The following is a 12,670-nucleotide window of genomic DNA, read 5'->3' on the forward strand; positions in this document are numbered from 1 at the left end:
CTCATACACTTTCACCCCAGGGTGTGTGATTTGATGTCTAACCTTGAAGTCACTTCGGCATTATTGAAATCAGAATTGGAAGAGAACACATAGAAGAATTTACTCTTATAGAACACTCTTTTACATAATAAAGCAAGAAGAAATGCCATACTATATTGAATTATTTATATACATATATGGATAATTAAGTCCATTAGACATTTCTAAAACAGGTACTCAATTATGGATAAATTTGAAGAACTTGGCCACACAACTTCAATGGTGACCAAATTTTCATCGTACACAAATTCGACTTCTTCTCCATCAATTTGACAAGTTTTAGGTTTCTCCGATGCGAACAACCTCATCTCTCCAGTTCCTTTAACCACGACTTTAATCGAATCATCATCGATGGTGAGCGATTGAATTGCACCACCAGTGTTGAGCATATTCACTAATCCAATAGGAGCAAATTGAATTGATTTCTTCGATAAGATTTTCACGGGGGAAACCGTTAAAAGCTCGAATGTAAATGGCTCCAATGAAATTTCGATGTTTTCTGATGGTTTTAGGATCACTAGCTTCTTTGCTTGGAACATGTACACTGCAAATATTTCTACTCCATCAATGGAAATTGGATTTTTCCCTTTTTTCCACTCTATGTTTTTTGGATTTGTCGTGGATGTTACGACATTCGAGAATTCAGAAGCACATTTGTTTCTTCTTGTTTCGCGACACCATCCTCCTCCTTGACAGTTGAATGCTCCAAGAACTCCAGTATACTGTTCAAAGGGGAAATCAAATTTAGAAGAAAAAAAAAAAAGGAAATATGTAATTAACTAATGAAAATTTGTAATATCTTTACATGTTTCTTTGGGGACCATGATTTGAAGGGTAGGAATTTAGGGATGTCAATGGGCCATATTCTGGCCCAGATGACACGTTGGATTTGGTTAGTGTTATTTGGGCCCATTTAGTTATTAGGTCGGGGCGGGCTAGGGATATGTTAGTCGGGGACCCTGCTTGGCGGAGTAAGAGTTGGTCGACACCAAATTTGGAAGACCCCACATTTATATTTAACCTTACTATTATTAAGGTCACTTTCATTCTTCTTTTTTATATAAAAATTATAATCTTACAATCCATATAATCACGTTGATTAGTTTTTTAAAATTATAAAATATTATTTTTCTATGTTATATTAAAAATATTCGTAGTTATATTTTAAATTACGAAAAAAAAAAAATAGGATTGAGATGATGAGAGAAAATATGATCATATATTTGAATTAAATTAAGACATAATTTTTGGAAAAATTGTATAAATGTACTAGTTCCTAGTTCCTTAAATCTACTCCTATTAGGATTGTTTGAACCAATTATATTCCTTATTTAACTGTTTGTAGAACATTTGAAGATCATTTCTTTTTCTTTTTTAATTTTTAGATTATTATGATTTTCTTATTTAACGAAAACAAGATCTATTGATCGAGACATTATACCTTATTTAGGTTCCATATCTTGAGCATAGTCTTTCCATCATGCAATGGGTCTTCAAAGAGGCAGTCTCTAGTGGGAAGCGCATAGTACTCACATCGTAAGATTGACCCATCGGGCAACACCATACTCTTAAGCAGTACAAAGTTATGCTGTCCGACGGAGTCGCTCACATAAATTGGACCTCCTGAAATCGCCCTTGATGCAGCGTGGAATAGTGCACAAGGGTGAGTCGATTGAAACATATCCCAATCAGGATGTATGAAGTTTCCCATCCACAAACTATTGTACGCGCAATGCACCATATGACATCCTTGTAGCCAAAATGTGCCATTCGGATCACCTGAGGGATCGGTGCACCAGAAATCATCTCCTGTGGGCATTAGCAAATCATAGAAAATTAGTAGGGATAGTTTAGTCATTTCAAAAGGTCAACTGTGGTAATAGCATGTAAAACAACAACAACAAAAAAAGCACTTAGTAGAATAGAAGTTTTTTTGCAAAATTTAAAGTTCTCGAAAACCAATTTTTAAGTTTCCAAACAAATCCTTAGATAAAAGAGTCGTGATAATCTGACGCCTTCCCCCGCCCCCCAAGACATATGCCCCCATCATAGCACCGTAGATCATCTCAGGATACATAAGAAAAAGATTTATGATTTCTATATATCCTGAGGCAAATGATCTACGGCTCTGTGATAGGGTTTCAGAAAATCATTATTCTATATAAAATGATAATCTATACATGTATGATTGTGGGCTTTTCTCACATGAAACAACATTTGAGACTCTTTATCAAATACAAGGCTGAGATGAGAAGAAAAAATATAGATTTCTTAAAGAATAATTTTGGGTTCTTTGGAATTGAAATCAATACAAGTTATCTAAGGATCCATTTTTTCCATCTCATTGGTTGGTTTGATGGAGGGCCTCGAACTTCATTTTCCTATAAAAATTTATGTTGGGAAAATAAATTGTGACATACCAACACGACCAAGTGCGATGGCTTCAGTTCCGAGGAACATGAAATCATTGCAATGTTCCATGCTAGCGATAACACCGTTCCCCTTGAAATGTTTCCTCACCGAACTGGTTATCGCCTTGTAATAAGCTTTCGAGAGCTCTACTCTACCTCCATAATCCTCACACAGCATTTCTAACAACTGCATTCAGCCAAAACTTATATTTAATCATATTAAAACTATAGATGATTCAACCAAAAATTATATTTAGTAGACTAATGAAAATAATGTAAAGGCACCCCTCCCCCCTATCTTTAATCTCTTGGGAAAGACTGTTTATATTGATTTATGAAAACATGCACTTGAAAATCAATTTTTTTTTCAAAACAATTGACTATTTCATATTTTAATTCTAAAAAAGGTAATTTATCGTATGAGGATTTAAAATATTTAAGTAAGTGGGAAAAAATTTATTGTACTATTTATAAAAACAATAAATCTATTTTTCGCTTTAATTTTAGTTAGTAGTTAAAAATATCATTTTTATTAAGAAAAAATTTTCAAATAATTACAGGCATTTTTTTAATTATTTTGAAAATGTTACAAGTATTGACAGAGCTATGACATAGTGTTGACACTTTGTAAACGATTTATCAATAGTATGTGGTAGTTCTGTCAACAAAAGTAACACTTTTGGCATTTTAGAAAACTTCAGTAATTATCTGGAAAATTTCTCTTTTATAAAATAGTAATTTTTTTTTTCCTCTTTCATAAAAAATTTTAATTCCAAAAAATAATAATTCACCATTTTCAAATTGAGCTGTGATAATCTCACTTAGCCACGTGGCATACTCAATCGACACCGCTAACATGACAGACTCGAAAACTATAAATCAACTTCCTCGGAATACAAAACAACACCTTTTATGGGGGAATCATAATTTTGTATCTCAAGGAGAGCAGATCTACAGTTCCTTAGCTTGTCACATCAGGGGTGTCGATTGAGTATGACATGTGGGTAAGTCGGATTATTACGATTCTGTCAAATTTAAAATAAATATTGTGCTTTGGAGCTTTCAACTTTTTCTCTAATAGTTTAGCAATCACAATATGGTCCGATTGGGCCTAAAATGATAAGGCTTAGGTGTTTAAGTTGTCCAAGTTCCCCTAAATTTTTAACCTGCCCTTCAACCTTTAGATTCGATATCATAGTTCAACCTTCAAGTCTCATAGGAACAAGATAAGATCTTAGAAGATGATGGACTTTTGAATAAAAAAAATTAAGGACTTGTAGAAGGTATTAAGGAGTGGTTGAAAATGATGAGCTGAGGATGAAGGTCTTAGGCGTTGTGAGCTAGCTAAGTTGGAAGAATTTATAGGTAATGATGTTATAGACCTAGGTTCAATTCCTACCATCACCAAGTTACTGGTCTCATTATAAATCGATTTATCGATAAAAAAAGAAAGAAAGAGAGGTTAAATATATCAAAAGTAATTTATTATATAAAGATTAGCTAAATTGAAGATGATTCATTTTCGGAAAAAAAAAATCAACGATTTCCAGTTATAGGTTGAAGATAAGGACACTTACGTCATATTCATTAGTAAATAAGAAAAGATCGATCTCAAGAGGCATGTCAACAATTTCAAAACGTAGGAGTATCTCAAATATTCGGAGAGATATGTCTAAATTACTCAAATCATAATTATTGACGGTTTTGTTTGCATGTTTGGTGAGGATATCATCCTCAACAATTTGAAACATCTATCCTCGAAAACAAACTTAAATTTAAAAATAATTCCAAATGTTTATATTGTAATCCACTTTGATAGATTATCCATTGTCCTATCCTGTGAGTCAGGTTAGACGTTGCTATCTTGATTTACCCTACTGTTAGGTAGGATTGGATTTACTGACTTACTCAAAATACCACTTAATCGGCTTGGATATATATACGGTCTAGATAATAAATCATTATTATCCGCTATGTCTATATATTTTATTGTATACATTTTCTCCTTGGAGAAGTAACTTTTAATTATCGAATTGAATCTAGATTTTTATCTAAATCCAAAACTTTGATCTAGTCACCTATCTTGTTGGATTGATGGATCCGATCCAATCCGATCCAATCCATTCATGGCTTAGACTAGGATGCCTAAAGCAGTGCATTTATAATTGCATGCATGTCAAGTTCACTCGTGAGTAGTGTTAGAATAGTGATAGGGGTTGGGCCCTTAAGTTAACACCGTTAATTATAAAATCATGAGATAATGGCACACATCCCGAGGATTAATACTGAAGATATCAACTAGGCTCTACTGAGAGCCCATGCACTACCATGCGTCCATGACATCTAGGGCTGTCAATGGATAGATTGGATTGGGTCACTCTTAGACCAATCCAATAAGGATCAGATTGAACTCCAAACCGATGATCTCGAGAATTGATCCAATGGGTTATCAAATCGGATCCTTACTAAAAACCCAAATCCTTGATCCAGACTCGAAGTTATCAGATTGGAGGGGATCCGATCCATTGGCAAGCCACTTTTAAAAAAATAAAATAAAATAAAATAAAAATTAGTAGCTTGAACATATGTTTCGGTTACTTACGTGGATGACGTCGACCTTGACTCCATCAATCCCAACTGATTCGAGATGTGAGTGTAGCCCTTCATACATGTGGTGGACCAACTCAGGTGGAACCAATCCAACACCATTGTTCACGATCTTATCAACGGCTAGATCTTCCATGGTCATCTTCAGGCCTGGTGTGAGCTTAGGAGCAATGACCCTTGATTCGGGTATCTCTGGGACATTGGGCCTTAGACCACCCCAATAACCACATAATGCATGCCACACATAAACATAATCTATGCTCTTGAACTCATCCTTTAGGTCCTTAACAAAAGCACCCATGCCCTTATTTGAGGACCCATTTTTACTCTCATAGTCCCTAAATTTATAGTTCTCTTGGAATTTTATGAGTCTACATGGCATTTGCTCACCGGCTGACGTCCTATTCACGCCTTCTTGGTCCGTTATTGGGTCCTCGTCGTGACAAATGGATTGCCACCCATCATCGATAAGTACTAGCCCTGGTGGGCACCCACCATCAACTAGACCTTGTACACCCTCCCATACTCCTTCTGGGTGAACCGTTAGATAAAATGCATCCCATGTGCACCAACCGAATTTGTCTACTATACCTGGAGGGGTCTTTTCTTCTAGGAGCTTGAATGTTCCTAGATGCATCCTCACCACCTTCATGGCATTCTTGATTAGGTCATATGGGTCATCCCCAACGTGCACGTACATGCAACTCCTGAAGCTGGAAGCGGTGACTTGCGTGGAACTGCTTTCCACACAAATGTCTAAATTATCATCCTCTCCAGGTTGGAGAGAAGCACGAAAAGACCCTTCAACGAGGGGGAGAAGTAGGACATAGGGTCGTCCAGAGTCTGATTGGTCCAAGATCATTAGTTGGGTCTCGTGTTCGACATCGCTACCATTGTTTCCAACCCAATGTGTAGTCCACCATACTTTGAATCGGAATATGCTCATGAACCTTATTCCCTTTAGCTTGCCTAGGGGTACCACGTGCCAACTCTCCGAGTCATCAACGTCGAAACCCACAAAGCAACCATTAATATTTGTAGTTTTCTCTACGGGGGATGGGGTTATTACAATGTTTGAAGGGACTTCAGAGAGGATCGAATGGCCATTGACCACAAGATTAGATCCCTCCAAGGTAATCGAAGATGGCTTGATCTTGTCGATGCCATCGACAAGATCAATAACAAGTTCTTGAGTTTCTTTACTCAAGTTAGGAGCCATGGGAAGAAAAAAGTTTCTATAACACAAGAATACTAAAAAAGTTGAAAGGATGGATTAAAAAATACCTTGATGAAATTTGATTTAGGCAAGCCCCAAGGGAAGACTTATATAACCGACCTACATGGTATCAAGGAATCTTTAAAGGCCTTTGATCCTTACAAGACTTGGTTGAGGTTTGTCTATCAAAACCCCTCAAATTGGTTATTCTCTTTTAAGACCCACCATCTAAAACTAAGGTGGATAATATTTACTACTTGGTTTGAAGTAGACCATTTGGTTCATTCCAATCACACCCATTTATAAATATTATCAAACCAACAATATTTGCTTTAGCTCCCAATGAATAGGACAATAATATCTATTCCAGTGTAGTGATGTGAGGAATCCCCTTTTGTGAATAATTTCCATTGGTGGGGTCTTGAAAGGTGTGCCATCAACCAATGGACCCTTAAGCGCATCTCCAAATGCAGCACCCTTTACCCATACCGATAAATAAGTCTTTAGAGTATCTTGAGCAGCTATTATGGGTATTGATGTAATATGCACTCCAACCGTGCTACCCTTAACCTGGTCGGGTTGGATCAATGACAATTTTGGACCGATAACCGGTTAATACCTGTAAGTTATGAGTTTGATACTCAATATGAGCATTAATTCCTCAAAGGCCACCCGTGAGGGTGCACCCTCACTTACCCGATGCATGTGATGTGTGAGCATTGCACGTGCCTCGAGATTGATCCTTGGACAAGACCACAGTCTATGGACTAGGCAAAAGCCCATATACAAGTTCAGTCTGATTTCTACAGGGATACCCCGTCATCAAAAAATTATCTAAGTGTTACCCTTAAATTGTTTAATAATGTTTTAATTCAATTCAGATTTAAAACTTTTTTTAACATAATTGCCTAAATTTTTTCCCTCCAACAAAGATGGGTAGTACATTTTTTTTGGTAAAAAAAATGTTTAGACCCTAAAAATGATGAGGATGGGTCCTGCGTTGGATGAGTTAGAGTCTAGTCAGGGAAGGGATTCTTATGGTCCCTTTGAAAGACACTTAGATATCTTTATTTTTATTCCTTTGATATCCTGATCACTCCTTTAAAGTCTAGTGTACATATTCTGATTCTAACCCCATTAAAAAGAGGGAGGTTATGTTCTTATGGTTAGCTCGCCATGTTAATAAACTATAGATGGTTCACCTGTCGAACTCTCATTGGACGAAGTTTACCTTGGACTTCGTCACGCTACCTAACCTTGATAGAAGTAAAGGATAAACTTCTCTTTTGTGCAACATGGGGGGCATCATCTAAGGATCTTTATCTCTTTGAAAGAAATTTCTACAATTTTTGCATTTTGGATTCGTTCTTAAAAAGTTTGAAATTTCATTTTAGAAAAATTGTTAGAAAGAACACTTTTCATACCCTCCTGGTTTTAGTGAATATTTGAGACACCCCTTGGGTTTTCAAACTGATTACCTTCTTGACCTTGGTCGATTATCTATGGGGGACTAATACAAAATAATTGAAATACTCTTAAAACTTCAACTTCTTGCCACTAGGTGTTGGTCTGACTCCTACAATTTGTCGCTTCGAGAGCTGATCATTTTCCAATTCCCATTAAACTATTGAAATTGGCTTCCAAATGTTGAATATTTAAGCACAGAATTCATCTGAAACTGTAAGTGGAGATGTTCCATTTGCCCGTCTCTCTCAAGTAGATTGTCAATCATGTACCAATTATTATACTAAAATAGTAACAATGGGTAATCCCCTTGCGCGCGCGCACACACACACACACATGCACACATTTGACGTCAATGTCGCTATGTACATGATGTTTTGGAATTCTTCCAATCTTTGTTCCAATTTGTTTCGGCTATAAACAACCCAAAACCTAAAAACATATTATGTGCAAATGGTTATGGCTCTTATTTGCTTAATTTTGATATCAAAATAGGTAGGCTTAGAATTTTGGGATAATCAATTTTCCCAAAAATATTTAATGTGCTTTATTAATATTAGTTGGTGGCATGTGCTTTTGCACATCGGTCACAAAATTAGTGTTTATAGAATACTAGAATTACTTTTATAATTAATTTAAAAACTTATTTTGAAATGTTCAAATTGGTTATCTAACATTATTTCAAGTTAATTCATTTAATGTCACTTAGAGCATTTTTTTATATTTTTTTTGTCTTTCAAAATTAACTAACATGGTTTTGCCAAAATAATGCTCACTCTTTTCTCCTTGTAAATTATAATAGTAATGATTGTGACTAGTGTACTTGAAATATATATATATATATATGGGTCCCGTTCGCCACCCTTAGTTTTACCACACACTTTAACAAACGCGTTTTGTCTTACATGGGTTAGAAGTTTCGGAATGAGCTGATTTTTGGTGAGGATGATCTCTATGGTGAGGAGATCATCCTCACCAAAAATCAGCTCATTCCAAAACTTCTAACCCCATCAAAATTGATTTACAAAAAATGGACGGTCCACAATTTTTCAACGTGTAAACATGGGGCTAAACATTTCGGAATGGGCTGATTTTTGGGGAGGATGATCTTCTAATCATAGAGATCATCCTCACCAAAAATCAGCTCATTCCAAAACTTCTAACCCATGTAGGACAAAAAACGTTTGTTAAAGTGTGTGGTAAAACTTAGGGTGCTGAACATTTCCCTATATATATATATGGGTCACGTTATTACGACCCCCTTTGCGACCCCCTTTGCGACACACCTTTTTGTCTTATATGGGCAAAAATGTTTGGAATGGGCTGATTTTTTGTGAGGATGATCTCTATGGTGAGGGGATCATCCTGGCAAAAAATCATCCCATTCCAAAACTTCTAACCCCATCAAAATTGATTTACAAAAATTGGACGGTCTATAATTTTTCAACAAAAATCGGACGGTCTAGAAGTTTTGGAATGGGCTGATTTTTTGTGAGGATGATCCCCTCACCATAGAGATCATCCTCACAAAAAATCAGCCCATTCCAAACATTTTTTCCCATATAAGACAAAAAGGTGTGGTCGCAAAGGGGGTCGCAAAGGGGGTCGTAATAACGCTGTTCTATATATATATATATAGGGAAATGTTCAGCACCCTAAGTTTTACCACACACTTTAACAAACGTTTTTTGTCCTACATGGGTTAGAAGTTTTGGAATGAGCTGATTTTTGGTGAGGATGATCTCTATGATTAGAAGATCATCCTCCCCAAAAATCAGCCCATTCCGAAATGTTTAGCCCCATGTTTACACGTTGAAAAATCGTGGACCGTCCATTTTTTGTAAATCAATTTTGATGGGGTTAGAAGTTTTGGAATGAGCTGATTTTTGGTGAGGATGATCTCCTCACCATAGAGATCATCCTCACCAAAAATCAGCTCATTCCGAAACTTCTAACCCATGTAAGACAAAACGTGTTTGTTAAAGTGTGTGGTAAAACTAAGGGTGGCGAACGGGACCCTATATATATATAGGGAAATGTTCAGCACCCTAAGTTTTACCACACACTTAACAAACGTTTTTTGTCCTACATGGGTTAGAAGTTTTGGAATGAGCTGATTTTTGGTGAGGATGATCTCTATGATTAGAAGATCATCCTCCCCAAAAATCAGCCCATTCCGAAATGTTTAGCCCCATGTTTACACGTTGAAAAATCGTGGACCGTCCATTTTTTGTAAATCAATTTTGATGGGGTTAGAAGTTTTGGAATGAACTGATTTTTTGTGAGGATGATCTCCTCACCATAGAAATCATCCTCACCAAAAGTCAGCTCATTCCGAAACTTCTAACCCATGTAAGACAAAACGCATTTGTTAAAGTGTGTGGTAAAACTTAGGGTGCCGAACGGGACCCATATATATATATATCTTCTATTATCATTATTATTATTATTTCCTTGGCTAGAAACCTCCCAATGCATCTCTGATTTTTTTCACCTTTATGGACACATTTCATGCTTAGATAGCTCTTTTTTATTAATTTGCTTAACTTATTTCCTTTAAAAGTATCTATCCATCTAAAAAGAGCCAATCCTCAATTGGTATCAAGAAAAAGAGAGAATAAAGGGGGGAAAAAATCCAAAATACCAATAAAACAAATATTAGCTCATTCCATGGTCCCCATGTCAAGTGGATGAAGGAATAGGGGTATGACAAGTTGTAACATAATGGAGTGTAGACCGCGATGTGCCAGCTTTTGAGATCCAAGATGATTCATGCATTGATGTAATAAAAAATGAGATGTGATAATATGACGCCCCTCATTACGGAATTGTAGATCATTTGCCTCGGGATGTATAAGAAAAAGATTTATGACTTTATGTATCCCGAGGCAAATGATCTACGATTTTTTGACCGGGGCGTAGGGGGCTCTAGTTTGTAAAGTTTGGCCCAGTCAACCAGATTTCATGTTATCTTTATAAGAAATAATATTTTTTTTTTAAAGATTTAAACATATATAAAGACAACATTTTGCATCTACTAGTCCACCTTATAATAAGAACAAAAATAGTATAATTAATTATGTAAAAAATAAATGTACATTAATAAACTATTTTAAACCAATTCAAATTGGTTGACTCACAAAAAAACTAGTAGACTCGAACAAGTCAACTCGATGGCAGACAAGCTAATATATTGGAATTTTAAAATCATTACATATAATTTTTGTTAATAGAAATATTCTTCATATTCATCTTCATCGTTCATAACTAAAAATCTCTCCACAATGAAGACTATGTGATTGTCGATAAAATATTTTTCCTAAAAAAAATAACAGTTCTCAAGAATGTTTAGAGAGTGTTTGTACTTATGTTTGAAGGCACATATTCAAATGTCAAAAGAGGATTGGAATTTTAAAATCATTACATATAATTTTTGTTAATAGAAATATTCTTCATATTCATCTTCATCGTTCATAACTAAAAATCTCTCCACAATGAAGACTATGTGATTGTCGATAAAATATTTTTCCTAAAAAAAATAACAGTTCTCAAGAATGTTTAGAGAGTGTTTGTACTTATGTTTGAAGGCACATATTCAAATGTCAAAAGAGGATTGGATTTCGGACAAAATATTATCTCACAACTTGACAAAAAAAAATCATGGTTTAGGGAATCAAACATCCACAATAATTTATTTGGTACAAAATCCCTTAATAAGGTCTAATGATAGATTCTAATAAAGTTAATAGAAATTTTGGTAAAATAATGAGATTTATTAGAGTAAAAATCGCATAGAATTACATTTCTCATTTTTTTTCTTATAATTCTTTGAAAATCTCTCGTAAAATCAAGTTTTGCATGACTTATATCATTCCTCTTACAAATTTTAGTAAGCAATTTTTTTCAAACTTCGTGAAATCTTTTATGCACGTATTAAACAAATGTCAAGTGTCTTTGATTCATCAACAAGTTAAGTAATCTATCACTTAGTTATGGTATTAGTCACTTGTTACGTCGAACAAGTGTTATGTCATTTTGTATCACTATTAGGAAGTTTTAGGAATTTCAAGATTTAGCCACTTATTAATTGAATTCTCCGATTCAATAGCTTTTCCAGTTCGGATAATATAAAAAGGGCAATCAAGTATTTGAAAATTAAAAAATTTGTTTACATTAACTTATGGTGATTTACTATTCTACCATATAATATCCTTAAAACAAATTATTTTTTGTAAATCATTTACTAAAATCTTGCCGACATGTTTAATACAAAATGGTATAGGAAAACACTATTCTCAAACTACATTTAGAGCTCAAATCGCTCTATTTATACATATCATTTGATCTAAGTGCATCACCTTAAACAAAAATAATTAAATAAATAAATTCATTTTATGCACTCCAATTTTTTTATATACGTACGAACTTTTAGATAAATGTTTTAACCCTTTACTCATGTCTCTCGTGTAGAAGACAAAGTCAATAACTCATATATTTCATTTCTTTAATTGATTTTTTTTTTTTTCTGGGAAGTTAGGAAGGGATTAGGCAGACTACAACCCAGAAAGGCCCGAAACTTTACAATCTTTGATAGGCATGCCTAGTGTCATCTCTACCAACAATGTCTCCAAAACATTCAAAATTAAGATTTTGAAAGATTGCATCAATGGAAATAGATTTTTGATCATTTGACTTAGTTTTACGTCCCATTTATACATTAAAAAAATTGTATTAGTATATATCAAAAGTTTAGGACTTAATAAGGTCGATTCAAAATAGAGATGCACTTATGTCAAATGGTGGTTGCAACAAGAACTGCCGTAAAGCCTATATGGAACAAATGGTTGAGATGGGAAGGTAGTTATGGTAATTTATAGGTAAAATGTATCCTTAGAAAACTTATCCCAGTAGTCCAACACGCAGGAAACCAATA

The 12,670-nt window shown here is 34.9% G+C and overlaps 1 protein-coding gene across 1 annotated transcript; it reads right to left on the minus strand.

Moving 5' to 3' along the window:
* Nucleotides 1-75: 75 nt before the first annotated feature.
* On the minus strand, nucleotides 76-6,421 carry SIP1 (Raffinose synthase family protein). Its single transcript, XM_086442125.1, has 4 exons — nucleotides 5,053-6,421; nucleotides 2,460-2,637; nucleotides 1,481-1,848; nucleotides 76-761 (listed from the first exon to the last, which is right to left on the minus strand). The coding sequence occupies exons 1-4, from the start codon at nucleotides 6,274-6,276 to the stop codon at nucleotides 204-206; spliced, it is 2,328 nt and encodes a 775-aa protein (XP_086298251.1). The 5' UTR covers nucleotides 6,277-6,421; the 3' UTR covers nucleotides 76-203.
* Between the last annotated feature and the right edge of the window lie 6,249 nt (nucleotides 6,422-12,670).

The sequence above is a fragment of the Akebia trifoliata genome, chromosome 5 (assembly GCF_017979445.1).
Source record: "Akebia trifoliata isolate Shusen 1 chromosome 5, ASM1797944v1, whole genome shotgun sequence".
Lineage (NCBI taxonomy): Eukaryota > Viridiplantae > Streptophyta > Magnoliopsida > Ranunculales > Lardizabalaceae > Akebia > Akebia trifoliata.

Coding starts and splice junctions, on each gene's coding strand:
- SIP1 (XM_086442125.1), bottom strand. CDS start 6,276: ATGGCTCCTAACTTGAGTAAAGAAACTCAAGAACTTGTTATTGATCTT. Junction 2,638..5,052: donor TCAAGGTCGACGTCATCCAC/GTAAGTAACCGA, acceptor GGCTGAATGCAG/TTGTTAGAAATGCTGTGTGA. Junction 762..1,480: donor AGATATGGAACCTAAATAAG/GTATAATGTCTC, acceptor CCCTTTGAACAG/TATACTGGAGTTCTTGGAGC.